We start from the raw sequence: 26,063 nt of genomic DNA on the forward strand, positions 1-26,063 counted from the left end.
CAAACACTTTTTATTTCCTCGAGCTCCAGTGTTATAACTGTAGCAGCATTTCAGAAGCCAAACTTTCTGCATTAAATATGTATGTGTTCTCTTCAAAAAATGTACAATGTCAAATTAAAAAAAGCAAGAACTGCAATTTTAAAACATCAACTTAAAAAAATCTTAACACTCATCCTTTCCCTTAAAAACATGTGCGTTTGTTGCAGCCACAAAGCAGCAATACATCTGTTTCACATACAAAGTGTGTTTTAAAATGTCAACAGAATGTTACTGGCTTCCATGTTGAATGTGCGTTTATTGCAACCTACATGAGATGTAGCCTAACATGGCTTTGATGGGGATCCTTTAAATTTGAGATTCAGCAGGTAAATATTGGAGTTGATAAACAAGAGATAAATTTTAATGAAGTCCTGCAAGAAGACAAACTGGACAAGGTTCCAAGAGGTCTCCATTCCAAGTTAAAGTTATTGGTCCAGGTTTGATTACATAATGCAGAATATTGCCCAGGGTTAAGGGGCTAGGTTTTCAAATGCTCACTACCCACATTTTCCAAATAACTTAAGTCCTATGTAAGTTTCTAAGTAAGTGGCCAGATTCTTGTAAGCACTCAGCAAATGGGAGATCCCACTAGAACAGCTTGATTTTCAGCAGAGATCAGCACTTGCTGTGCAAGCTAGAAGAGAAGAAAAGAAAAAAGAAAAGAAAAACAGAAAACCTCGCTTCTTCTATTGGTACCAAAACAGAAACTCAACTCTTCTGAAAGAGTTGGGACCAACTTTAGGCAATGAGCCCTTTGCAAATCTGGCCCTTCGTATCTGATTTTGCATCCCTGAGGACAATAGAAGCTTTCCAGTGGCCTCCAAGGACATAGGATCAGGCTCTATCTGCAGGTTGGCCAGGGTGAAGTCATCAAAAGCGGTAAAGCTGAGAAGTCAATAAAAAGGAAACGTTTTCATGCAGGTTGCTACAGAGGTTAAGAGGTTGACTTCTACACGCTAAAGAAAGTTCATGCTGGAAACAGGCTATTCTAGCTGGTCTTATTCTAAGGCAAAAAACTTCGTTCAATTAGCATCAAACCCGAGCCACAATGAATTATAAAAAAAAGTTATGCTCCAAGAAGGGTCTAAACAAGGCATTTGAGACAGCGGGAGCTCTACATGATTTTCCAGAGGAATTTTGCACTGCAATATTAGAGGGTTTTCTTTCTAGCTACCAGCTCTACAACCTCCGCCAGGACTGTGAATGTGAAGCTGGGCTCTGGCTTGCTTCATCAGCACAAGAGGTTGCAATACATGAGCCAGGAGCAAATCCCAGCTCACTCTCACATCACTGTATGCTCTCTCTGCAGTAACAGTAGTGAAAGTTTTACCAAATGACTGAATAGGTGCAAATCCACCCTTTTTCTGTTGAACAAGGTGGTGATACTTGGAATTTTTAAAGGGGCCTGAACAAGTGAAGTATCCACCTCCATTTGAATCTGGATACCCAAGCACCATCAACATTCACCTCACTACAGGGATTATTTTTTTTTTGCAGCTGGATGATATGGAGAGTTTACTTGTTATTATACCATCATTGAAATACTGCAATCTAAACGTTTACTAGTTTCTAAATACCACACACATTCACCAATTACTTTCAAGTGCTAAGAACTGAGGAATACTTCTTGAATGTTGCTTGCCCATTAAACGGTCACCTATCAAAAATTAATGCAGACAAAAAGTCTTCTCATTGAAGTCTGATCTAACCAAGCTTAAAAGCCTTCACAGAAGACTGAGGCCTACCTTTCAGAAAGTTTACCTCACCTGTATTTTGGCTGATTTGTGTCCAACCCATACTTGATTTGTATTCAGCATATTCTTAACAAGATTCTTCCATACACTGAGCATGTCCCCAGCTCCATTCACTTTTCATTAAAAGTTAGGGATGAGATTTTTTTTCAAAGTCATCTAAACAGGCTTCCAAATCCTTTGAAAACCTTAGGCTAAAAACCCTGCCACGCTTGCATCTGCTTTCACACCAAGCTCATGGTACAAAGATGAGCATGAATGCTTTCTAGTGTCAATACGATGCTTACAATAGGCTGAGGTTACAAATCTGCACTTTGAAAAGCTAAATAAAAACTAAGCTTGTCAAAAAAAAAGAAAAGAAAAAGGAAAGGTTAATTGAATATAAGGGATAGCAATAGACATGAAAAGAATGTTTCATAATTCCTTATTATTTGTAAAGAATAATTTATACAGGTTGCATGTACATTCACCAGAGAAGTATTTCCTGTAGTAATTTACCTTCCCCAAATAAATATTGGTCAACCAATATTTGCCAAACTTAGTGTAATGCCAGAGTAAGATCACATGAAAGCCACCATACAGCGAAGGACCCTGCCAGTTGGTCTCACTCAGGCCTTAGTGAAATCCCCCAATTTGATGGTGATTTTTCGTTATTAAATAGATACAGACTAAGCTGTACTTTAAATGAAAAACTCCATGTTAAAAAATTAAATGCAAATGTTAGACATGGTAAAGCTTTTTCACCTCATTCAGGTGAGCAGAAAAATGTAAGTCATTGGTACAAGGTACACAATCAAAGCTTAATTTGGGGTTAGAGGAATGCCAACTTCAAATCTAGTCAACTTGAAAAAGTAGCTTCAGGTCCTATATGTTCTCCCAGGCCCTCAGCCAGCTTTTGGATCATAATTTTCCTTTAAAAAGGGTTCTTCTACATTGCTATGTGAAAAACCCATACCAAAAAAAAAAAAAAAATACAGGAGAAACAGCAAAAATGATCTTGTACAAAGTTGTCAAATGGAAAAAAACAAGCCAATACAGAAATACCGTCTGCTGCAGTATCAGTTTTAGGAATGTTTAAATGTTTGTTGTTTCACTAGTAGGTGGTCAGTTTACAGGTACAATCAACCTTTTCACACTGATGTCCCTTCAAAGGGGGGGGAGGGGTTGTTACTATTCAGTTACATTTCTAAAACCAGAAAAATCCTGCTAGGTTTTTCGTTGATTGTAACGTTACCTAGTCCCAACTAGGTAGCCAACTGGCTATTAGTTAATAAATTCTGCATCTGTAGTTCAGCAACAAGTTCAGCTTTTGCTCTTTAGACCAGCAAAAACTGTTCATCTTCTACAATATTACTGCACCTAAATTAGATAACTAGGACCAAATATTAGACATTTAAAATTCAGACCCTATATTTGCAACAGTGGTCAGTTTAATTTGGGGAGAGCAGTCAATAGTTTTCTTAGCCTCAAGCGCAGGATCTATACTTGGTTAACATTGGATTCAACATCACATTGTAAGAAGATGAGATATAGAGGCTAAACGGGGCCATCCACAAACCTAGCTTGCAAAAAAAAAACAAAAAAAACTGACGGTCAGATGTGCTTTTTTTAATGCACGGAGTTCTTTTCTACAGAAGCACGAAATAAAGCATAGGATTTCATAGCAGCAAACAAAGTCCCCAAAGGACTAAAATCCACTCAACTTTAGGTTTTAGGACACTTCATTTATACATACCAATCAGACAACGAACAGCTGCTGTTTGTTGGCTTTGCTTTACAAAAAGGTTTTGATTCTGGTGTTCTCCTGTTTAAGGTTTCACTTTCCAAGGGCTTATTTTGCACTGTGATTGACAGTTTCCTTGTGGTCAGTATGCAACTCTTACAATTCAAGAGGAGTTGTCTTACAGAACTGTAAACTGATACTCTGCTCCTGCACACTTTTATGCACAAGAGTAACGTTTTGCATGTAAGCGAGCACAAGTCCTGCACAGTTACTCATGTGTAAGCAGGAGCGAGGCGTTAGTGGAAAATAAGATTATGAATAAATAAGAGTAATGAAACCTATTCTCTATTAAAACGCCACAAAATGTACCTTTAAAATAAATTTGCCAAAAATGCTCATCTTTCAAGTACAATCATAAGTCAGCTATGGGAATAACAATTAAACTAAGATTTTTCAAGAGCAACCAGTGATTTTCACTGCCCAACTTGAGACCCCTTAAACAGACCATTTTCAGAGAGCATATGCTCAGCACTTTCTAAAAGTCGGGCCCCTTTAAGGTGTCAAGTGGATGCCATAAAACTGGAGGCAGCTTACCTACGTACAAATGAAAATCCTGGCCACTGTTTTGGGTTAAATGCTAAGATTAAAGCCATTCTGGCTATAAAAAAAAATGCTTTGGTTCTTACATGTCATGATGGAAGAATTCAGCCTTTTTTTTTTTCTTTTTTTTATAAAAACAGCTCAACTTCCAGCTGTAATAGTATTAAAACAAAATTCCTACATAGAAAAATAAAGGATAAACATTATCCATCTATTTTATATTATGTCATATATAAAAGTTTGTTCAGTGACAGGATATTTAAATTTCTTTGCTGTAGAATATCTCAATACCATTTTCCCCTCCCCACCCCCCCGTGCAGTCTAAGTTTTCTGGTGAAGTGGTAACACTACATCTTAGAGCTTATCCAGAGGGAAAAAAATATCAGTTAGTAATTTCACTTCTCCAAAGCTATAAATATATTAAAAAAAGTCTTCAGATTCTAGCAAAGAGGGTGCCAAATTTCTCCAATGACCACTTAATTCCCCTCGCCCCCAACGACAAAAAAGTGAAATTCAATTGTGAATCCACAAGAAATCTTGCATGTTTCACAACACGCGCGAATCCCTCAGAGTTTATACAAATGTCATCTGAACCTTAGGCTCGCTCTAGTCACGTCTTTCAATAAGGAGCTCTTTTTTCCAGCTTGTGCTTCGTGAGGAAGTACTTAAAGAATTCATACACTGACCACGCGATGGCAGTTGAAGGCATCTGGTAAATGACACGAGCCTGCACCCCTCGGAAATACCCGGGGATACCGCCCAGCTGATAAACTGTCCTGAAAGCATTGGCCATTCCTGAGAGGTGCCCACTGATGTTCACCGAACTCAAGGCCATGTTTTCTTGAGTGTTGAGCAACGTCTTGCAGACGTCAAGGGGTGTGGTGGCAGCGGCAGCCACTGCTCCCGCGATGGCACCAGAGAGGATGTGCGAGCGGGGGTTGTATTCCCGGCGCGGGTTGATTTGCTCCTGCATGAACTCGTACGTGATGAAGTGAATGGCTTGGAAGGGGACGTTCATGGTGAGTTGCGTGGTATAACTCCTGTAGAAGGCACCCAGTCCTTCAGTCCTATGCACTGTTCGTATGCACTCCAAGACTGTTTTGTAGGGGGAGTTGTACATCTGCATCCGCTGCTTCACCACTGATTCAGTAGCAGCCACGGGAGGTCACGTGGCACCAGATGGGATGGATAGGCAGCCAATGGGATAAAAGATAAACAAATTAGACACAAGTTCTTTTGTAATTATCATCCCAACCTTGAGCTATGCTCCCAATTCACATACACTGCAAACCTTCCCTATACCAATGGGGAGCACCCTAAGTGGATAATGCTGCAGATACAAGAAGATACAACAGATGCTTCTAAGTGATAATCATCCTAGTCAAGTCTTTAAACAAAAATATAGCTACATACTTCACCCTTTCATAGAGCTTTCCCACACTGGATAGAACTCTCAATTCCTCAGTAAGGCAAAGATAATTTTAGAGATGACGGAGATAAATTAAGAGGCTGATTCTGCTTCTTTAGAAGTCAGTTGCAAAACTCACCACAGCACCACCCCATAACAGCCATGGAAGCACAACTGTGTTAAGTGACTTTGTCCAAGGCTGTAGAGACTCAGTGGCAGAGCTAGGAGCGCAACTCACAAGTGCTTGGCTTGTGGTCCCATGCTCCAATTAGCCACTATGATGTTGCCTCTTCAAAGAATGTTTTTAACCGACAACAAAGCAGATTGAAAACTAGAAATTTCCAAACATTTCTATTTTGTGGGAAAGAAAAAAAGAAAATTTGTGAGTTTTTGCAAAAACACTTCTCCAGACAGTTACAAGAAATATAGTGAAATCTGATACTATAAATATTTTTCCCTTAAGGAAAAGTTTTCCTTAAAGTGTACATTAAGAACCCTCCCATCATTTTCCACAAAGCACTTAGATATCTAACACATGAAGGCCACAGCATATCAAGAACATATACTTCAGCAGCAGTACGCTGATAAACATGCAGTAGTGAACGTTAAGCCACACAGAGTGAAATAAGGAGTGCTGGGATACTTTAGGTGGATAATGTCTGTTTGTGCAAATCCAAGAGTGCATTTTGCATGCAACACTGCAATTATGGGCTCCGGCCAGTAGTTACTCTGCAAGTGATCTATTGTGCAGGTGAGACACTCCGAAGACTCTGGAATGACATCATTGCCCCATTGACTCCAATTTCACCCCAGAAGTCTTCCCATCAGTTTAAAAAGGATGCACAGCGAGGAACAACATGCAGAAACTAACAGGCTTTCTATGTGTGTGTGCGCGCGCGCGCTCAGCACCATAGCATGAGGGCTTTAAATATCAAGTACCATGCTTAGAGAATGAATAATTACCAATAACTTTCTTAGAATTTCCCCAAGATGATATTCTGCCTTCAGAATGGTACCAACCCAGCTAACCCAAATGAATGCTGCTCAAGGGCAGAATTTCCACCTAAGCCTGGATGACATATTTGCAGGACACATTGGTTTTTATTTTTCTGATTTCTGGCTACACAGTTGGGTTTTTAATAAATAAGAGGCTATAGATTTAGGAAGGCTTAACAAAAAAAACACAACAACAACAAGAGCCAAAAGGGCATTCAGAATGTTTTGCTCTTCAATAGTTGGCTTAGAGAAGCGGATAAAAATGTCAACAGTCAAATGGAGGACCTATTTTATTCCTCAGTATATGTTAGGAGAAAAAGAATCCACACAACTGAGAAGTTCCATCAATTTCAACTGAAGTGATCAGTTTCTTTGCACAAGCTTACCCTGGTCCTTAGCCCACAGCCAGTGAAAAAAAGAGTAGTTGTTACACACTACTCAACTGGTGTGTTTCCAAGCAACTTACTTTCTTCCCCCAATTCAACTCCATTTCCACATACAGTAAAGGACATTACCTTCAGCCGGATTCATTACTGCATCATGGAGCAATGTGGCCATGCTCCCGGCTATCCCTGCAAAACAGAAGAGTTCCCTTCACAATACAATTCTGGACAGCTTCTGTAGGTTAACCTAGACCAGTGTTAAGTCACAATTCTAGACAGGCAGTGTATAAAGTTATGCAACAGCCTCAGCTCCCACAGTATATTCTCAAATTAACAGTCCTGAGCTCTTCATGGAAGTGTGAGAAAAATCCATCCGTAGAATGGGCTGGAAAGGACATCCGCTACAACTTAATGTGCCGGCCATTGGAGTTGAGTCAATATGATAAGTCACGTAGTCAATCCTGTTTCCCTATGACAGAATGGATGCAGGCGTCGCCTATGCTACCAAACTGCACCAGTTTAACTAGAGCAGTGTAAAAATATCCAAGCTATATAAGCAAGGTTAACACTGGTTTAAATGTGTTTTTAACCGGGAGTTCGCATCAACTTACCTAGATTGATTTTTAAAGTTAATTTAGTTTAATGTAATCTCTAGTGTATTTAAGGCCTTACAGATTCCTTAATTAGCACTGGTAGATGAGCTTCACTTCAAGCCTAGCTAGATTTCCAGAGCCTCCCTGAGACAAATTCCTCCATTGCCTGAATGGCTTTTCTAGTCAGTTCTCCTTGTCCTCAATATTTAACTTAAATTTCCACTGTTGCCACTGAAAACTTGTACATTTTGGCAAATAAATGTAGGAAATAAGAGCACATGACTTTAAAGGAGTAGTTAAGCAAAATACATTAAGTCTTGGCCTATACTTAAGTGTTAATGGCATAGTAATGTCTTAGGGTGTGGGGAAAAAAACAACACTCCTAATCAACACAGGTATGCCAATAGAACCCTCTAGTGCGGACACAGCTGTACCAGTACAGTTTATGATGGTCACGGGAACCTGCATAAGCTATTCTGGTATAAGCATTTTTATACTAATAAGTGTCCAAACTAGATGGTTTTGTTAATATAACTAAACTGGCAAAACCCTCTGTTTAGAGAAGGCATTTTATCAAGCAATTTAATAAAAGATCTAGTGTAGATCTGTTCTGCTGCATGAAGTTTAAACAGAAATGACAGACAGATGCAACTGGCAATCAGTCACTGCTTTGAGTACTGCATGGAAACCCAAGAAACCCTACGTCAGCACAGTAAGAACAAAGCCCTGATTTTTTTAAAATGCAAAGGCATTCACCATGCCGCTACTGTATTGGATAGTTAAGTGTTAGAAGCACCCGTCATCAGTGAATCCTTGGTCCATCTGAAAATATAACGTTCGATATAGTGTTCAGTTTCAAGACCACCTCAAAATTAATTACATGCTATGACAATAGGTTGGGACTCAATCTCTCACAGGTTAAGGCCAGAAGGGACTATCATGGTCCTCTAGTCTGACCTGCGTAACAGGCCACAGGGTTTCACCAAGTGATTCCTGCATCCAGTCTGTAACTTCTGATTGAGATGGAGGATTCTTCCCATGGTTTGCAGTGTGGCAGAAGTTATTTTTGGTATAAGAAAGACGACATTCTGGTGGCCAGCAGTACCTCTGCCATAGATACTGTCTGACCAAGTAAGCTGCTGTGCATTAAAAAGGGAAACTATTATGTTCTGAATAGTGCAACTGGGCTGTGTGCGTGTGTATGTATATATATAAAATGTATTTTAAAAACCATCTAATCTATATATAGACACACACACACCAGCACCCCTTTTAAGAAGCTGCTCCCCATAGAACTTCTAATAAGCTATTTCTGTTTCTCCTGCCCAGTAGGAGAAAGATGAAACCCACTCAGAGTGGAAGCCTACAACAGGAAAACTTGTTTCAAAGCCAATCTGTTCTCTATGGGAACATCTAAACAGCTGGGAGATGTAATTCCGAGCTCAGGTATACATAGACATGCCAGTGCCGCTCCAGCTAGCACACTATAAATTGTGCAGGGCTGTGATGCCACAGGTGGCGATTGGGGCTAGCCGAGCAAGTAGGCACTAGAGCCTTGGATGGGGTTCTATTCAGATGGCTAGCCTGAGTCGCCGTCCATGCCACTGCTACCACACTACGATTTTTGGTGCACTAGCTCAATCAGAGTTAGCATGTATAATGTCTACCTGAGCTGGGAATTGCACCTTCCAGCTGCTGTGCAGATATACCATATGTTGCAATTCTTGAGCGTTATGTTTGGTGAGCCCTAACACAGCGAAGTCCCGCAGTGCCAGTTAACGTTCTCTAGAGGCTGGATTTTCTGAGCAGGCCAGTGACTACATAAAGCACCAAAGGAAGGGGCCAGCTTTTCGAGAAGAGCTTGGCATGGTGGATGCAGAGCACTTTGGGATGCCTGGCTGTAAGTGTCCTAATGGAACCTGCTGGCTGCTGAGCACTTGGAAACTTGGAAGTAGGTTTTGCATCTCATATTTCTCCACCGCCCCCAAATACATGTACACTTCAAGTGTCTGTGCGAGACCAGGCTGAATGCAACAAATCAAAGCCAGTGTCAAGTTCTTCCCAAAGCACCAGAGTAGATACAAGGATGCCAGGCCACTGTAAAAGCAGGAAGCAGGCAAGAGACAGGCTATTAATTGCAAACAGTTGCAAAATACCATTGGCCAGATGGCTATTTCCTCCATGGTGAATAATGTCACTTAAAGTCCTTTTCATTTTTTCATAGCAGGCAAAATACATTGCATGGGCAGGGCCAGCCCCCAGCATGGTGACGTTAATTCCTCGTAGAGGCCTCCAGAAGCCTTCAGTGTGAATAATCTTCTTCAGGGCCTGATACACGCTCTTGTACTGGGCTTTGGGATCTGGCTGCAAACTCTGCATTCGGGTCTGTAAGAAGAGGAAGAGGACTTTAATTAGCGGTCTTCAAAAGAAGGTGGTGTGCCAATAGTGCTAAAGCGCTGCAAAGCCCCCCGTGAGCCACTGTGCGCTTCCCTGGTTAGAGACGTGAATAATTCTGTTCTGTGGAGCTCTGACATCTCCAGATTGTGCCATATTAATCCTTAGCCTGCAGTACAGAAAAAATCTAAAACATTCAGCAAGTGCCAAAGATGTGCTCGGTGCCGTACTGGAGCTGTGAAGCCCAGTTTAGAAACTCAGAAGCACACTCTCCAGTTTGCATCACACAATCCATCACAGACATTTAAAAATTCCAGAAAACACCATGATCCCTTTGCTTATACTAACTTCCAGACAAGGACTTCTCTGTTAAGTCCTTAGCAGCTGCAGCTTGTTAAAGAACTGCAATCCCCAAGGGTAACAGACACACAGCTTCCCCATCTCCACCTTTTCTTCCCTGTGTGGTAGGGAACTCAAACAGGCAGCAGATTTCTTCTGATGAAGGGCACCCAAGAAACAGTTTGTGCAATGCATACCAATGCTGCAGACATTCCAGCATTGTGCCAGCAGGGGCTGCTAGTGCCTAAGCCCTTGGGGCTCTTTCACAAAAGAAAAAGTGCACCTCCATTGGCACAGAGCCCAGGAACCAGTCTCTTCCAAAGTTCTAGGACAATGGAATGCATTAACGCTATTAGGCCAGCTAGACTATATTGCATTACGTCCAAGACTCCATAGTGACAATCGAGTGTTTAAAATATGCTCAGCATGACTAGTGCGGGAGGTTATAATTCAGTGGTCATATATTCAAAGCATGAACATACAAATGGGCTGAGTTAGGAGACAGCAAGTTTGCCAATTTCCTCACTAAGGGAGTTTGGGTTGAGCAAGGCACGAAGGATTGAGCCTTTAATTTGTTCCTGTTATAACCCATACACCATTTCCTCATTCCACCTCTCAGCCTGGTTTTAGTGATTTGGTCATTTCCTGGCAGATGCTGTTTATCAAGGCAATTAAAACTGATCTAGAGAGTCACGTGTAGCAGAAATTACTGAAAAGTAAATTCTCCAACAGGGTGGGGGAAAAACAGAGAACTTTCAGAGATTGCAGTCACTGTAGCAATCACCTACACTACACCAGCTCAGCTGTGTTGTAGCGCTGGCAGTATAGACACAGCCTACCTCATATGTGTGTTTGCAAGCTCAGGGTCTTGGAGAATACCTTCTTTAAGAAATATGGTACTGGTACTTTACAGTACCAAGACAGTATCTACGACTGATACAGAAGTGTAACAATATTGCATCCGTCTTTGAATTCACTGTTTTAAAACACAGCTGTTTTACAGGCGAGACTAAACTGAGGCGTAAGAGCTGCACTCATTATCAGGGAATGGTTCATAAGGTCAGAGTAAAGACGAAGTTGTGGTATTAGTCTGAAAGTAGAAGGGTTTCTATTGTACCTAAAGCAGAATGCATTGAAAGTGTACTTACAAGATGCTCATAGCACTGCAAATCAAGAGGTCAAAGCTTTCCTGCTCAAAATGCATAGATATTAACAGCCTAGAAGCCAGTGATAAGCAAAAAATGATTATTAAAAAAGCTTCCATCTACTGTATTCATTACATCAGAAAAAGCAGCTATTAGCGTAGACATTTTCAGCCACTAAGCACTCTTTTGCCACGTTTTACTCCTGGACGTGAATGTTTTACACACTATTACTAATACCTGAGAACATACGTTTACCTGCCTCACAGATGACACAATGTAAATTGTCCATGCTGTCAAAGCAACTGAGTGGGGAGGAAAACCCAGGCATCCCAATTCTCAGTCCCCTACTCTAACCACTAAAGAACACCCCTTCAATTCTACTGGCCAGGGCCATCAAGAGCAGTATCAGGGTTATTTAGCAATTTAAATGAATCTCCTGGCCTGCCATTACATCTAGGTGCTAAGTGTTAGATTGCATGAGCCACCCATGTCCCTGCTTGCCCATATAATACCCAAATAGAATTGCAGGCTGTAAATCTGTTTTTTGCCAACCCTGTACAGTAAACCCCACTTAGACAGAACTACCAATTAAAGAAAGGTACAAGGCACAGGAAGCTAGTTCCCTGCATGTTGTTTTATTTGCAGCAACTCCCCCTAAAAAAACCACCACCACAACATACATTTGTTAATGGACAGAGGCTAATTTACAGCTTGTGGTTTTAGTCATTGTCCTTCCATAACGTTCTCCTTTCTGCACACCGTAGAGAAGATGGGTGTATCTAAGTATATCTATTGCCCCTACTGCTGCAAAATCCAAATGTCTCAATCATTGAAGTGTTTGTCCCCTGTCTCCTGAGGTGATGAGAAGTGTCAGCCCCATTTTACTGATAGGGAACCAGAGCAGGAAAGAACTAAATGCCTTGTACAAGGCCAGGCCGGGAGTCCGCAGCAGAGCCAGGAATTAAATCCAGATCTCTCAAGTGCCTTAACCACAAAACTATGCTTCCTCCCTGGCCATGTGTCGTCATATGCTCTAAAGCAGTCACACTGGGAACAGACTACTTAATTAAAAAAAAAAAAAAAAAAAAAAAAAAAAAATTAGGCAATAAGCCTTTAATGATACCATAAAACATGCCTCTATTATATAAGCCAACACTTTGCACCATACTCAGTGGAATCCAAAGGTAAGGAAGAAAGGGCTTAAGCATCTAGTTACAAAGCATGTCAGAACTTCCCTGTTTTCTGCAAAAGCATCTAGAATTCAGCTAGCTCTTCGCCTGTTATAAAACAATGGTTACTTTGACCCTCTCTAAGACTCGCTGGGCACAGGAGGGTGCTAATTCTGTCAAGTGGAAAACCTTGAATTCCTGAATGAACGCCAAAAAACAGAGGAAGTTTGGCTAAAGTCCAAAAAAAAAAAAACCCACCTACCACCACCCATAGGTGGTAATTTATGACTCAGATGCAGGATCATGAACCAAAGCACAGTAAGCGTTGCACAAGTTTCTCCTCCCCAGACTGTTTCTGAAGTTTAATCAAGTTCCTTTAACAACCCCATACCAAACCGTATTCACTGCTCTAATTGAAAAATGCTGTTTTTTTTTAAATGGGGGGGGGGGGGGGGGAGAAAAAAATCAACAAAAAAACAAAAAAGAACGGAGAGTACTTGTGGCACTTTAGAGACTAACAAATTTCGTTCTTTTTTGCTGATACAGACTAACGCGGCTACCACTGAAAAAAAAAAAAAATCAAAGACGACCTAAAATATAATGGGGAAAGTAAAGTAAATTAACCAGTGTGTTACCAGGTGCAGGGAGGAGGGGAATCATGATTTCTGTCAAAGAGGCTTCACGCCACCATTGACTTGACATTAGGAATAGCCACCCTCCAGTCTATTTTGGAATCATGTTAGTTGATTTTAGAAACATCTGTCCTGACAAGTCACAAAGGGCCATCTATGTAAGGGATACTAGGTGGCAGTTGCTCTAATTGTAAATGCAGGACTGGGCTCAAGACTCCTGGGTTATGCTCCCAAGCTCAACAAACAACCTTGGGAAAGCAGTTTTCCCTTCCCTGTGCCTCAGTTTTCAAATACCCATCTTAAAATATGTTTAGTTGTCTTTGTAAAGTGCTTTGAGAGTTATTTAAATACAAGTAATAACTATGTTCCAAGAGAAAATTCACAGAATCTAATCTTGTATTTATAGACATTTAAAAATAATCAAATGACTATTTAAAAAAAAAACAACAACAAAAAACAAACAAACAAAACAAAAAAAAACTTTCCCTGAAGGTTATGCAACCTAAACATTGCTCCATTGGGCTAGCATATTACTGCCACTATCCATGTAATATGACGACACATTTTCACTCTCTGTTCCTGTCATTTCTTCAGAATCCAAGCAAGTTCAAAAGGAAAGTCAGAAGCCAAGTTGATGAGACTCTCTTTAAAAAAATTAGTTTTAACAACTAGGGACTTAACAGGCACAGAAATTTATTCAAAACCTCCAATGGCTTTACCCTGCCCCTGGCCCATCTCAGAGTTTTAATTGCTATGACTGTCAATGCATACAAATTGAGGCCCCAGATCCTGCAAACACACATGCTTAGCTTGACTCAGGCTAGGTCTAGGCTTAAATTTCAGCAGTAATGTCTGTTAGGAGTGTGATTTTTGTGACACTTTTATAGCAACAAAGCCCTAGTGCAGCCACTTATACCGGGGGGGGGGGGGGGGGGGGGGAAAAACACTTTTCCAACTTATTTTGTTCCAGGAACCGATGCCAGCAAGAGTTCTTTTGCAGGTATAGCATATAAACTGTGTCTACACATAGGTTTTGCCGGAACAGCAACACCAGCAAACCTTTTCTAGTGCAGACTAGGCCTCACATGCAGTCCTGATGGTTGCCTACTTGGGAAAACCAACCAGAACACCTAATGCAGAATAAACTATTCCAGAATAGTTTTCCCTTGTAGACATTATTCCAGAACCAAAAAGTGATTTTATTCCCGAACAACTATTCTGCTTTGTGAGTGAGTCGATTATTCCAGAATAAAAGTTCATTTAGGGGAGCTATTTTGGAATATTTATTCTGCAATAGTTTATTCCACAAAAACTCTTCTGGTCAATTTCCCCATTTAGACACACCTTCAATGAAGTCAATGGGAGTAATCAGATATTTAAAGTGAAGTATGCACACAAACTTCGCTGGATCTGGGCCTTAAACCACAGCTACTACTGACATCCAGGTTCAATTGTTTTGATATTCACTGGGTCAGATTTGTTTTATAATTTTATAGCACTCAAACAGTACATCTTGGCTGAAAACCAGGGAAGCCTGATTAGTTAAACCCACATGTCAAACAAAAGCGTGAAAAGACAGCTCAGTTTTCAAAGGCAACCAATCATCGGCACTAATGAAAACATGTGACTGCACGCAAAGTACTAAAAGAATTTTGAAATACTTCTGTGCCACACCCTCTGTAGTCACACAGGTTCACAAGCATGCAGCTCCTGTCCGCCCTTTTTGCACAGGCTAGAACACATTCTTCATCCAATCCAGAATTTGAAAAGCAATTAATGTTTACTGATGAAAGAAACAATGTTATCGGTGATGCTCTGTGTCCTATCCTGTCCAAAGCAGCAAGTGTCAAACAATGCAAAAAAAGTGTATTGTTAAAACAGAGCTTGACCCTGTGAGATGCCAATCACCTTACCACCTTCTAATTGGTTTATGCTAAGAGCAGCCAGGAATAAGATACATATGACAGATAGTGCACTGGACTCGGACTCTGGAGACCTGGGTTCTATTCTCAGCTCTGCTACTAACCTATTGGGTGACCATGGGCAAGTCACTTGCCGCTGTGCCTCAGTTTCCCCGTTTGCAATATGAGGAGAATGATACTGATCTCCTTACATAGCTCTTCATAAGATCTCAAAGCACCTTACAAAGAGCTATGCAAGAGCTAGATATTGTTATTAATGAAGTCTTAATTGCAGTGAACCTAAACAGTTATTTTCTCTTTAAATGTCACATAAACTTGGAAGTCTACGTGCAGGCACATACCTGATAAGTCTTCTTTTATTTGAAAGGAGTTAAGTTTCCCCACCCCACAGAAAGTGTCCTTCACTGTTTTGGAGCAAAGAGGACTGGCACGTTAATTCACTCTCAGTTTATTATTTGATTTACGGTAACAGCTGAAGTCCCCAATCAAGTTCAGGAACCAACTGTGCTAGGTGTGTACATACAGTAAGCTTCTCTGTGCAGGAGTTTCCTTATAATCTGAAGAGACGAGACAAGGAACGGGAGAAAAGCAGTAGCATCCCCATTTTACAGATGTGTAAACTGAAGTACAATGAGATTAAGGGGGTGTCTACATAGCAAAAAGAGACCCACAGCAGTAAGTCTAAGAGCTTAAGTCAACTGATTCAGGCTCACACCGCAGGGCTTCTTCTGTGACTGCACGCAAGTGACTTAGGGTACGTCTACACAGCAAAAACAGCTGTGCAGCTGAGAGTCTCAAAGCCTGGGTCAAGAGACAAAGGCTCATGCTGCAGGGCATAAACAATAGGCGTGTAAATGCTCCCGCTCGGGCTAGAACCAGAGTTCTAAAAGCTAGCGTGGGAAGAGTCTTTTTTCGACCCAGGCTCCAGCCCAAGCAGAAAAAGTCTGCACCGCTATCTTTAGCTCTGCAGTTACAAGCCCAAATTAGTTGGCCCAAGTTCTGAAACCCACTGCTGCATGGGTTTTTTTCCCTCCTCCTTTTGCTGTGTCCATGTAATCTATGCGACTTGCCAAAGGTCACAGAGGAAGCTTATAACAAAGCCAGGGATGTGAGCCCATGTTTCAAGAGAGCAAGACATGTACTGAACTGACAAAGCAACCTTGTGCCCTGGTAACTATAACCCTTTCCCCCCCTCTCCTCCTGTCCCCTTCTCACCCCCAAGAACCAGATGTCTACAATCAAGACTTTTAGACCTGAAATTCTTCAGAGAGCAGGAGCCATATTGGATTTCACACTTGCAGCACAGGGTAAGTAATTATTGTTTTGACACCAACTCTGCAGAGCTGTGTGGAAAACAGTTTGCTGTACATTCTTCTGCACCGAACCTTCCTGTAAGCGCTAAGATACACCTGAACATCTACATTTAGAAAGCTGCAGTAGTGGTTATATAGTTGCCTACTAATGTATATCTCAGTCATGAGGTTAGGACACGGGGAGTGGGGAGGTGGGGGAGGAGACTAACAGGTGTATGTTTCCCTAGCCAAGATGTTTCAATGTTCCTTTTTGTATTTTTGCGCCTGTCATGATTTCTTACAATATTAATTCCTTGTATTGCAGTGATCTGATCCATCCGAAGCGTGCAGTAGCTAAACTAGCCGTACCTCAAGAGACAAGAATTGTGCAGCAGTTATCTTATGCATTCAGAACCTCTCAAGTCAGATATGTGGAAACTACCATAAGCTGCAATTTGCATCTAAGGCCACGTCTACACCAGGAACTAGGCGTAACAGTTTGCTATACCAGCAAAGCTACACTTTCACGAGTATAGCTCATGTCTCACACACCCTCCACACACACTCCCCCCCCCCTACACACACACACACGCACCATATGCATGCACACACTTCCCCCAGTCAAACAAGCTATACCAGTAGAACTGTATCTAACACCAGGGGCTTTTCCAAGCACAGCTGTGTCGGTCAGGGACCACAGCTCTTCATACCCCTGCCAACACAGCAGCTATGCCAGCAGAAGTCTGTAGCATAGACACAGCCTCAGACACTGCAACTCGGTACTGAGGTTGGCTGGTCCACCTTTTCAGATGCCTGTGTGAAGTCAGCAAAAGATTCTTTAAAAAACCTCACATCCTTATTACTTAAGTGATCAAGAAAGTTTTACCCCTGGCCACTTAAAATAATTCTCATTGCATAAGCAGCAAAAACCCATAGAACAATTAAGGTTATCCAGTTAAGCTGGTTTCAGTTTACCTAAGGATGCAACGCTGAAAACAAGCCATTGAACTCCTTGCAGAAAGGACATGAACAATGTACATGACTGGCTGGATTATCTAACAACCTTCATGTACCAGGATACATTCAACCTGTTATAAGGACGCATTATATATCCGTTTGATAGGCGCATTTAATGCCTGATCCGAAGTCCACTGAAATCAATGGCAGTCAGATAAGTCTCTTAGGTAACACTATACAGTGGTACCCACAAATATTTGTTTGGTCTGGGCAGGCAAGTGAAAGAAGAAAAATTCAAATTTTATCTTAATCCCCCTCTCCCCCAAGAAATTCTAGACATTGCTAATCATATAAGATCTTTAACCATTTAAGAAAGAATTCTGAAGTTCTCCTTTGAGCCAGACATGACCTCCCTAGTGCTGTTAGTCAGCATGTGACTATTACAAGAGAGAGTTGGCTACTAGACTTCCTACCACATTCTGGATTAATCCTGCCCTAAGCATGGCATTAGTTCAGTTCCTGCTTCATGACCCCGGCCTTCAAACAAAGGAGGAAGCTTTCATCTGCAATGTATATTTTATTTAACCCTTTCTGATACTTATGAAAAGCTGCAAAGCAGAGCCATAGTGACTATTCTATTAAAGCCAAAAAAGTGATTCAATGCTGCGTACACCAGTTTAACCCCCAAGTTTTACTTCGAGGATAGTTCAGTATTGAAGTTCTACTTACTAGCCCCTTCACAAGATTCTTACTCCCTAGCTCAGAGCTTCCATTGCTGCCCTTTTAACTGAATATAGGAATAGAGCAGTGGTTCTGAAGCTGTGTTGCAAATGCTCCTCAATGACAGGAAGGTATAGAATCAGGATTGGGAAGGGTAGCAGACAGGAGGATCAGGATACTAGAAGGTTTGAGAAACCCCCGTGATACACCAATTTCTTCACTGTGGTCCTCAATTAATGTACGCCATTGCCAGGTGCTGATTAAAGCAGCCCAGCAGTTTAAGCAGCTGCATTTCACGCAGCAGGGGATACATTACAGTAGTGGCTTTTGAGCAGTGGATTCCCTAGTGTGGTCTGCAGAGCACTTTGCACATGGTCCACAGAGAGCAGATGGGTCACAAGTTGCCCCCTCATTTCCAGTTGAAAAACTGCATTAAAAGAGTTAAAGATACATTATCCTCCTAAAACATGTTCATGAAAACAATTATTATACCTGCCACTGGAATACTGTTCAGGCACCAGGGGGAAGAGGCGAGGTTCACACGACAAAAAGTTTGAGAAACTCTAAAGTCATTGTGAGATCTGTGGGAAATCAGATTTACTTTAGCAGATGGAGGAGAGAGGTGCTGGCCAGGACTAGGTAGCAGTGGTGGAGGGATGCTGTGGGGTGGTTGCTCTGCGCTATCTTGTCCCTGGGTTATTTGACCGGAGCTGGGGTAAGTAATGCTTCTGTTTATTTGTTAGTGTATTTTTTAAAAAGATTTTCAAGGGCACCAAGAACATTGACAGACACTTTTTAGAGCAATAAAAATCCAAACAAGTATTTAATTTTCTACCTAAAGAGAATATTGACGTAGAAGAATTAGAGCTTAATTTACTTCAATAAATTGCATGTCAGATTAAGGACCTCTTAATAGTTAATAACAGAACTCCAAAAAAAAATACCATCCGGACATTTAGTTAGTTAGTTTATAAACTGTTTTCCTGGAAGTTGCACAAAGTTAATCCCTATATTTCACCACTAGCATTATGTAAGTATAAACAGAAATTCATTAGTCTTGTAAGTAATGTTAAGTGAATTTTTTTAGAAGATGGAAATTTAGCGTCACGACCAACACATTTTATTACAAGTGATCTGCTGGAGCATTTGCGTCTCTAAGATTATTGCTGTGATACTGACCATTTCTATTATCAATAGAAAATCACTAGAAGTGTTTTTCAACAGTCCAAAAAATGGAATATACACTCAGCCAGATTGTAGCCATAAGTGTCAAATGCTCTTAATGTAACCTATGAATTCCAGCCATGCGACTTCCTTGGTATAAAATGACTATATGTGCTTGGAAACCTCTTGCTTTTAACAGGCAACTGTATTAATATACTAGTTTCAATGTCACTGCAGGGGACAAGAAGATCACCCAACATAATCAGTACTAAAGGAAGAGGTTCTCAGAAGAAGATGAAAGCTTTGGCTTACCCTGTAAAACATGAACTTTCCCAAACTGTATCAGACCACAGAACTGAGACACAAACTCCTGATTTCTAGTGCTAGCTCTGACAGACTTGCTTTGAAGCCTTTGGCAAGCCAATCAAACTCTGTGTCAGTTTCTTTATCGGAGAGAAAGGGATAATGCTTACCCAGTGCACTTGTAAAGTCAGATTCCAAGTGCTTTATTAGTAATATAGTATTACCTAGAGGCCCCAGTTGAGACCCAAAATCCATTGTGTTAGGCCACATACAAACACATGGCACCTAACACTCCCCACCTTAAAGAGTTTATGATGAAAGTGCACAAGAGAAGGATTATCATCCTCACTTTATAGACTGGGAAACAGACACCAGCAAAGTGACTTGTCCAAGGGCACACAGGGAGTTTGTGGCAGAGTCAGGGATTAAACTCCGGTCTCCGAAGTCCCAGTACATTGCCTTAACCACAGAATCACCCTTCCATTTGGTGCTAAATATAGCACTGGACAGAAGTGTGGCCGGTCTGTGGGGTCAGATGCGGAACGATAGAATAGAGACAGTCATCTAGTGGATAGAGCACTGAACCAGGACTCAAGAGACCCATTTTTACTCCTGGCTCTGCCACCAGTCTGCTGGGTGTCCTTGGGCAAGTTACTTCCCTTCTTTGTAATGATACAGTCCTCCTCCTTTGTAAAAAGCTCTGAGACCTACAGATGGAAGCAATATTTTACCACCCAGCTCCTACAGAGCACTTTTCATTTTTTTGCAGTTTGCTGTAGCACAGCTGTTGCTACTGAAGTCAGCACAGAACACCTGGCTACCTGAAACAACCTTTACGAGAGGAAGCTTTGAATTAAGCTATTAAAAATGACACCCTTAGCAATGAAAATTACAATCAGAGATGTAACAAGAGTTCATAGCAGCTGGGAAGTTCCAGGAAATAGATGGCAGGGAAGTCCTTGGCATCGTCACTTCTATCATTTCTTCATATCCTGTTGCTGAAATGGGCTCCCCTCCTTTCACTTTCCCAGGTACTTGGCTTTACCTGGCACAGGAGCAGCAATGAGACACCAATAAACTCCCACGAAGTGCCCTGCAGTTTCCTTGTGGCATCATAAACCTTTAGGAGAGAAACTGTAGACAGCATCTTGAACTTCCAAATTCTGTTGTTCAAGCAAGCATGGTGGCTCAACATAATATCTAGCTCTTATGTACAGCTTTTCAAGAGTAGCTCTCAAAGCACTTTATAAAGGGAGGTAAGGATCATGATCCCCATTTTAGATGGGGAAACTGAGGCACAAAAGGGAACGCAGCCCAGGGTCACTCAGCAGAGCCAGGAATAGAACCTAAGTCTCCTGACCACCGTCCAGTGTTCTAGCCACTGGGCAACACTGCCCAAGAGCAGCCTACAGAGACTGAGTTTTGCCATTACACCTGTGCAATCCCAATGGGATAAATGAAGGCAGAATTTGGCCATGTAGGTGATAAGGCCTACCTATTTTCTACCTACATGAGCAACTGCAGCTTCCAACCTCAACCGCACGAGGGTGAGGATCACAGTTTGTTGCATTAGGCTCCACAAGTGGCTGCACTTCAGTGGTGGGCAAGTGACCCCTACATGTATATAATTTGCAATGTAACAGACTGGCAATGTCTGACAATGAAAAGGGAACATGCAAATAGAATTAGGATTATGTGATTAAGAGAGAAATCAAATCGCTTAAAGCAAAAAAAAATTTGCTAGAGAAAAAGGGTTTTTTTGGGCAATTCATTGTTGTCAGCTTTCATTCTTAACACACCAGGATTTGAGAGATGAGATACTAGATAATACTGCCTTCCACTGTAAGCAGAGCACAGGAATCTGAAAGTCTGAACTCTATTCCCAGCTGTGCCACTGAGAGACTTTGGGCTATTTGCTTATGTTCTGTGCCTCAGTTTCAGTATCTACCTTACCTACCTTAAAGTGCTTTGAGATCTTCTGATGGAGCGTGCCATAGAAGTGTGAAGTATTACAATCAAGTTGTCACCCCACCCATCAGAGAAAACTTTACACTCTTAGTAATCAGACTGTGAAGCAATTTAGGACTGTCACTCCACCTGACCATGACATAGATCTCAGTGTATTTAACCTTGCTACAGAGAAGCTCTGCTTAAAAGAAAACAGACATTACTTTCATTTACTCTCTCTCCCTACCAATTTCCCAGTAGAGGAAATGCCCTCTTGAATAACACTGGAAAGTCCTGAGTGGCGATGTGCAACTCTAACCATGAGTTGGCAAAACACAGTAAGCTCATTATACCTGCCTATTGGCATGAATACGGAGGTGGTTTGGGGTTAACACTATTTACATCGTTAATATAAGCCATATAAGAAAAGTGATGCCCCATGATTAACACCGTTCTGCAGACTGTTATAAAAAGCATGCTTCAGCATTTTTAATCCAGCACAATTCAGTGACCTCAAAAAGTTGCACGAAAGAACCAAAAGCAACTGGCTCATCATGAAATACGCCTATTAGAATTGAAGTCAGAAATAAGAGGAGAACAAACGGGCATAGGAATATTCTCTGTACATTTATCTGTCAGCGTGGAAGTGTCTTGCACATTAACAGTGTCTGATGCTGGAATTTCCTCCCTTTCCCTCCAAACTCATCTTTCTACTGTGGTTTCAAACAGCCCTGCACATACAGGAAATAAACTAGAGTATCAGCTCCCAACCTTTCCATATCAAAATTTACCTGCGATCCCTCTCCCATTTGGCAAGATGGGAAAAGCCAGGCAACCCCAACTCCCACATTGAGAACCTACAATCTAAAGGGCCTAATAAATTGCCATCTCTAATTTAGGATTAGGACAACGTGCTTCTAGATAGCTACAGTGACTACGGCAGTGATCATTTGTTTGACAAAGGAAAGAAAGCTTAGTGGACTATTTTGAAACAATCCACCTCTTAACAGTGACATGTCCTACTATTATAGGGGTGTTTATCAAACTATGTACTTAGGAATACTGGGGCATAAGACATACTAGATGTCAAGATTAGCAACTCTGTACAATATATTCTTACCCCTGATCAATAAGTGCTACTTCTGTGCATTGACCTTACAGATTTACAATATTAACAACTTTGCCTCATGCCATATGCGAAGTAGATATTATCCCCATGTGACTAATGGGGAAAACAGACCGCAAAACAGAAAACAAAACACAAGAGAGACACAGCAGCAAGACTCAGAGCCCAGGTCAACTAACTCGGTCTCATGCCACGGGGCAAAATTAGCAGTATAGATGTTCGCCTTCAGCCTGGAGCCAGGTCTCAGCCTGGGGGTGGGGGGGGGGGGGGGAGAGAGAAGGGGATGTCTACACTACTACGTTTTGCCCCACAGTGCAGACCCAAGTCAGTTGACCCAAGCTCTCAGACCCGCTGCCGTGGGCTGTTTTTTGCTTTGTTTGCTATGTAGACCTACCTTAAGACACTTACACCAGGCCACAGAACATGCCTGCAGCACAGCTAGAAATAGAACCCAGGGATCCTAATGCCCAGTTAACCACAAGGCCATCCTCTCTCTCAGGACAGACAGTTAGTCCCAGGCCTCTAATTTCTAATAACCCACTAATTTCACTGCAGAGTTCTAGGTCACTGCAGAGTTCTGTCTGGTTTCAGACAGACAAACACCATATGAAGCTAATCAATTTCACATTTTTTTCCACTCAAAAGCTATACACTGGACCAGCTTTGCAAACCTTCAGCGAACTGGGATTTGCAATGAAATCTGGGGCCAGGAGAATTCTGCCAGCTTTCATTACCCCTGTTTTGTTCCTATACTTAAGCCTGCCCGCTCACTAAATCCACTGTGTCAAAATGTTGACGCACCTCTTAAAAGGTCTTTGTCATTTACAAATCACACTGTTTGCAGTCTTTATAGCCTTTTTTTTTTTTTGGCTGATTTTAAGCTACAGTCTATTTGAGAATGGATATATAATTAAATAGAAAAACAAGTTTTGGAAGTCAAAATAATTACTCCGAGATCCATATAATCTCAGACACCTTTCAAATCTTCCATTCTTATAGAGGTGTTAATAATAACCTCAGTGTCCTAACATACATGATAACTTCCACTGGAGTAGACCGGAGCACAAACAGGGGTCTATTTCCTAGCAATACTGCTGTATTATTAGCAGCTTGTCAGAAGTCAGCAGCCAGCCTGGACGGGCACATACATGTACATGTATACTAGGCTTGTACAAGTCAGAACTAAATGCAAACAACCGCAGTGTTAGCTAATAGTTTTACCTTCCTCCACAGGGGACGAGATGGCACTTGGCCACTGAGATCAGTTAATCAAACTCTGCCCTCATGCTGGGCAAAGAGGGTTGCTGCTAGGCTGTATTTAATGCTCCACCGGCTGCAGGTAGTGTACCCATCATTTAAACAAGGATTCTGCTCTGGCTCCTTTCTGTTGACCCACCACTTTTGACCCTCACCTGGATCACTCTAACCTGGGCTCAGATGTCAAGCATCCTGGAGAAACAGACTCCTCGGAACTCCTAAACCGATATCATCAGCTGGTACTACCGCCTTCTTTACAAGATTTCTCTGCAGGCAGAACATGTTAAAACGCCCTTGAAAAGGAATCCAACAGGTTCCACAGACAGGTTCACTGTTGGTTACACAACCCAAGTTATTAATGTGACACTTAAAGGCAAACCACCTCTTCCCTGATGCAAGTGAAGCAGGAGCATGACACAATATGGACTTTTACCGCTCCAGTGGGCCAAGCTGCACTCACCTGCTCCTCAGACACAGCACTGTGACATCCTCCCCATTATTTGGGCCCCTCCAAAGTCAGTAAGAGAAGAGTAAAATGCAGTTGCAGGATCAACAGCCCTTTGCACCGTGGTTCAGGCTGCAGCTGCAGATCACAGTGCAGGAGCTGCAATCCTCCCTGCCTTGCATGCTCTTTTCTGAAGCTCTCACACATGTTCAGAGCAGCACATTCATTAGTCCAAGATACACAGCCCTTCCCAGGCAGGCTGACAGCTTTCTTGAGTTTACTACTAGACGCTGCAGTCACGCCCCATGCCCACTTCGTATTCTATGGCACAGAACCACGAGGGGCCATGATGCCCCATGCGCCCCAGTTTTGCAATAGGACAGAAAGGACGCGGGGTGGGAGAGGCTGAGAAACTTCTACCTTACCCCACAATAACAAAGAGGGAGAAACAACAGATGCCCACCTATTTACAACACAGAAGGGGCTGGGGGGGGGCAACCCCCCTTAGGCAAGGGCACATAAGAAGAAGCAGCATCATGCAGAGGGGAGATCTGGGGTGGAGGGCAGCAGCCCCGCGCATTTTCAACTGGAAAGTTGAAAGCACACTCACTCCCCCATAGATGTAACAACCGGCAGGGAAAGGGAGCACTCACACCGAGACAGAGGAAACTGCAATTCCCCCCCCACACACACACACACGAAAGACGGGAACACACTCACCCCAATGCTTGCACTAATACACGGGCAAAGAAGCACGTTTGTACGGACACACGCACACCACGTTTGCAATAACGCCGAGGGAAGCGACACACCATGAGGGCGGGGGAGCGGCAAATGCCCCCATGCACCAGGGAAGAGCAGCAAGTGGCCCCAGGCCAGCGCAGGGTACCCCCAGCCCGCGCCCTGCAGCGCCGCGCACCTTGACCGAGTCCACAGGGTACATGACCGTGTGCTCCAGGATGCCGGCCACCGCCCCGGCCGTCATGTGCGTGGAGAGGGAGGCGCCGGTGGGCAGGCTTTCGTAGTCCTCGCCCGGGCTCTCGGCCTCCATCCCGGGCAGCGCTGCCGCGGGCCGGCCGCAGCTCAGCTCCATTGGCGCAAACAAGTGAGGCGCGAGCGGGCGGGGAGGGGGAAAGGAAAGTTCACTCACGTCTTAGAGAGCCACGCCCCCTGCCGTGGGCCACGCCCCCGAGCTCCTTCCGCCAATGGCAGCCCGGCTTAGAGGCTAGGTTGAGCGCTGATTGGAAGGGCCCGCTCCCCTCCATTCTGACGTCACTCCCGGCTGCAATGGCACCAGGAGCCCGCAGTGGCTCAGAGGCGCGGCTGTAAATCCCAGAGAAGGGGGCGGGGTCTATGGTGCAGGGCCTGGAATGGGGCAGTGGGGAAGCAACAGGCAGGGGCGTGAAGGCAAGAACTGGAGGACAGGGATGGGCTAGAACAGGGGTAGGCAGGGCCGGCTCCAGGCACCAGCCCACCAAGCATGTGCTTGGGGCGGCACCTGGAGGGGGGGCGGCGTGGTGCTCCGGCCCGAGAGCGGAGCCCCAGCCGGGTGCTCCAGCCGCCGGGGAGAGCGGAGCCGTGGCGGGCTCGCCGCCCTTCCCCCGGCACTCCGGCCAGTCAGGGAGAGCAGGGCCCCAGCAGGCTCTCTGCCCTCCTCCCGGCGCTCCGGCCGCCTGCGGATCCGTGGCGGGCTCGCCGCTCTCCCCCCGGCGCTCTGGCCGGTCGGGGAGAGTGGGCCCGCGGCCGGGCTCGGCACCC

The 26,063-nt window shown here is 43.0% G+C and overlaps 1 protein-coding gene across 2 annotated transcripts; it reads right to left on the reverse strand.

Moving 5' to 3' along the window:
• Positions 1-1,543: 1,543 nt before the first annotated feature.
• Positions 1,544-25,422, reverse strand: SLC25A37 (solute carrier family 25 member 37). 2 transcript variants are annotated; one of them, XM_034761838.1, is made up of 4 exons: positions 25,225-25,422; positions 9,650-9,878; positions 7,033-7,089; positions 1,544-5,253 (listed from the first exon to the last, which is right to left on the reverse strand). In XM_034761838.1, exons 1-4 carry the CDS (start codon positions 25,396-25,398, stop codon positions 4,733-4,735), a joined length of 981 nt encoding a protein of 326 aa, XP_034617729.1. In that variant the 5' UTR covers positions 25,399-25,422; the 3' UTR covers positions 1,544-4,732. The 2 variants fall into 2 exon arrangements, with proteins under 2 accessions (XP_034617729.1, XP_034617730.1); XM_034761839.1 differs by lacking the exon at positions 25,225-25,422 and adding an exon at positions 25,026-25,218.
• Positions 25,423-26,063: the final 641 nt, after the last annotated feature.

The sequence above is a fragment of the Trachemys scripta genome, chromosome 2 (assembly GCF_013100865.1).
Source record: "Trachemys scripta elegans isolate TJP31775 chromosome 2, CAS_Tse_1.0, whole genome shotgun sequence".
Classification (NCBI taxonomy): Eukaryota; Metazoa; Chordata; order Testudines; family Emydidae; genus Trachemys; species Trachemys scripta.